The sequence below is a fragment of the Terrapene carolina genome, unplaced genomic scaffold (genome assembly GCF_002925995.2).
Source record: "Terrapene carolina triunguis isolate 2854851 unplaced genomic scaffold, T_m_triunguis-2.0 Scaffold714, whole genome shotgun sequence".
In the NCBI taxonomy this organism is placed as follows: domain Eukaryota; kingdom Metazoa; phylum Chordata; order Testudines; family Emydidae; genus Terrapene; species Terrapene triunguis.
Window position 1 is genome coordinate 1,831,892 of NW_020665065.1, and position 2,808 is coordinate 1,834,699.

Consider the following 2,808-nt stretch of genomic DNA (forward strand, 5'->3'; position numbering starts at 1 on the left):
CGCTCTGCACCCTGCAGCCTCCCCAGGATCGTGTCCCCTGGGCAGGGCCTTGGCTGGAGCCAATGGGCCGCCCTACACGGGTCCCTGCTTCCCGCGGACAATGTCCCGGCTCTGGGGAGCACTTTGCCTTTTCCAGCATCGCTTTGCTCCCCGCCGTTCAGCGTTTCAACGCGCCCAGCTGCCTGGAGAGTTTTGTTCAAACTCGTTTAATATTTGAAGCTCCTCTGCCCCCGCCCTGCGGCCCGGGGAGCGAGCAGGCGCCTTCGGTTCTCCGGGGACTTTGTTGTGTTTCTTTCTCCCACGTCATCCCTGACCCCGCCAGCTCCCTTGCTGGGCCGTGCGGGGAAAGAAACCGAGACACGGGATGTGGGAGCCGGTTTATTAAACCCGGGAGCCGGGTACAAACACGCTGCCGCCTCGGCGCCCCTTGGAAGCGGGGGCGATATTTAAAACACTGAAATGCGCCCCCCGGGTCCTGCATCTCCCCGGCGGGGCGGAGAACCTCCGCCCCTGCGCTCTGCGCGCCCGGGGCGCTGGCTAGCGAAGGAGCGAGCCCAGCGGGGGTGATCCTAACCCCCGGGCACGTCCCTCCTGCGCTCTAGCGCCCGCGGGCAGGGAAACGCCCCCGCCCGCCCACGTTCTCCTGACCAAGCCGCGCGTGGGGGAGGCGCGCGTTACCAGGGCCGCCACAGCGCCTGGCTCCTGCTGGGCCCGGCGGGTCTTTGCTGCAGGGGGCCGCGCCGCGGGGCAGCAGCGCCCGGCTCCGTCCGGGGCTGGGAGCTGGGAGCGCCAGGGGCCCGGGGGCGCTGGGGGGAGACAGGCCCCCTCTGCGCGGCCGCGCGGCCGCCGGGCCGGGAGCCCCGGGGCTCCGGGCGCGGCGCCAGGGGGGTGCTGTCCGTGGTGCTGCAGCCGGAGCCGCTCACCCGCGGGGCGGCCCGGGCCAGCTCCTGCAGCAGGTGGAAGGAGGACGCCTCGCTGGCCCCCTCGGAGCGCAGCAGGAACTGGTTCACCCCGTGCAGGCAGCTCCGGAAGCCGGCCTGGTAGTCAGCGCCTGGGAGAACGGAGAGCGGATCAGCAGCCTTGCAGCAGCGGGCTCCCCCGCCGGGCGCCGGGTGCGCCCCAGCCCGCCCCATCAGTGCCAGCCGGGAGCCTCCAGGGCCCAGCCCCGCACCCCGATAGCATCACTGCTGCTCCTGCCCGCCCCGTCCTGCAGATCCGCACCGCTGGGAGCCCAAGACTCTGCGCGGGGCCCGGGCCAGCGGGGCGCGGGGTCTCTGAACAGCCAGTGGGGGCTGGGGGAGCCCCGCTTCGCCACACTGGGGCGCGTGGATCCTGCGTTACTCGCGGCTCTCTCCTGCGCGCGCAGCCCGTCCGGCCTGAGTGCAACCTGCTCTTGGGAGGAGGACGGGGTCAATCCGCGCGGCACGCGCCTGCCCTAATCCGGCCTGCAGACAAGCCAGGAAAACAGCTGCTACTCGGCCCCTCCCCCTCTGGGGGGGTCCAGTTACCCCCGCGGGCTCTCCGGCCAGTCCGGCACTGCTCCGCCCCAGCCTGCGAGCCACGGAGGCTCCAAGGGATTCATAGAAACTGCAATTGACAGAGCAAAGGGACCGGGCAGAATCGTGTCCACACGGGGCTCGGTGCCATCGATATAACAGGGCGTGGGATCTAAATCCAGAGTAAATTTCAAACCAGTGTCTTGAGGCGCCCAGGGAGCCCAGGCACGGCCAAAGGCAGCCCAATAACCAGACACTGCTGCCGCCCCGGTGCCCCAGCGGAGATTCTGGCTCCTTGCACCACAGCTCGTGGATTCGCATCATTGGGATGCAACCGGCGGGACCCCGCAACCTTGAGCTTCGATCCAGATTAACACAAGCCCCTTCTACCCAGCAACAACCGCCATGAGCCCTGCTACTCCCGCGAGGAGACGGGAGGGCAACGGAAGTTTTACCTTGGACAGAATTCTGGAGGCTTTTCATGTACTTGACGCTCAGCTCCAGGATATCTGCCTTCTCCAGTTTGCGCTTTCTGATCTGGAGAGAGAGAGAGACCCACCGCGATCAATAACGTACTGAACGGGCCATAGCCGCGTGATTCGGTTCCACTGTAAATGCGGAGCCAAGAAGTGCCCGCTGGGAAACCTGTCTAGACAGTGTGGTGGTCTGGGGGGGGGGGGGGGGTGGGGGGGGGGGGGGGGGTGACTCACGTGGTGAGAATAGTGCTTTTCTAGCAGAGCCTTCAGTTGCTCCAGAGACACATTGATCCTGGCTCTTCTCTTCTTCTCCATCAAGGGTTTTGAGATCTGCGGGGGGAGAAGGGAAATGTTACCGGGGTTTGGCTTTCACTCCTCCCCCGGCCCCCGGCCCGCTTCTTTCCTCCGGCCGAGTGCTGCTAGCAAACCTTGCGGAAGCTGCAAAGCTGCGGTTTCTCCTGCCCTCCGGGCTGGGTGATCATGTTCCCCCTCTCCGGGAACCAGCGGCCCCGGGAGTTCGCAGCCGGGGGAGGGAGGCAGGATTTATACCGGGGACCCACTTTACATGTCAATACCGGCATTCAGGCGCTGAGCGCCTCCCTGAGGGGGGCAAGGGCCGGGGGCGGGCAGCTGGGGAAGGGGGAATTCTGGGGCCCAGGAGCTGTGATTGGCGAGGCGAGGGAGGCTGGGAAGGGTTACAATGACTTTTACCAAGATGTTCAAGTGCCGTTTGTGTATTTCTCTGGATTTAAAGAACGGGAGACACCGCCCAGCCCGCCACACCTCAGGGGGGCTCCGCGTTGGGAAGCAAATGGCATCACTCGAGTTATCTCTGC

At 66.3% G+C, this 2,808-nt stretch overlaps 1 protein-coding gene across 1 annotated transcript; it reads right to left on the minus strand.

Moving 5' to 3' along the window:
* Nucleotides 1–674: 674 nt before the first annotated feature.
* On the minus strand, nt 675–2,553 carry HES3 (hes family bHLH transcription factor 3). Its single transcript, XM_026660102.1, has 4 exons — nt 2,401–2,553; nt 2,207–2,302; nt 1,952–2,033; nt 675–1,051 (listed from the first exon to the last, which is right to left on the minus strand). Exons 1-4 carry the CDS (start codon nt 2,551–2,553, stop codon nt 675–677), a joined length of 708 nt encoding a protein of 235 aa, XP_026515887.1.
* Between the last annotated feature and the right edge of the window lie 255 nt (nt 2,554–2,808).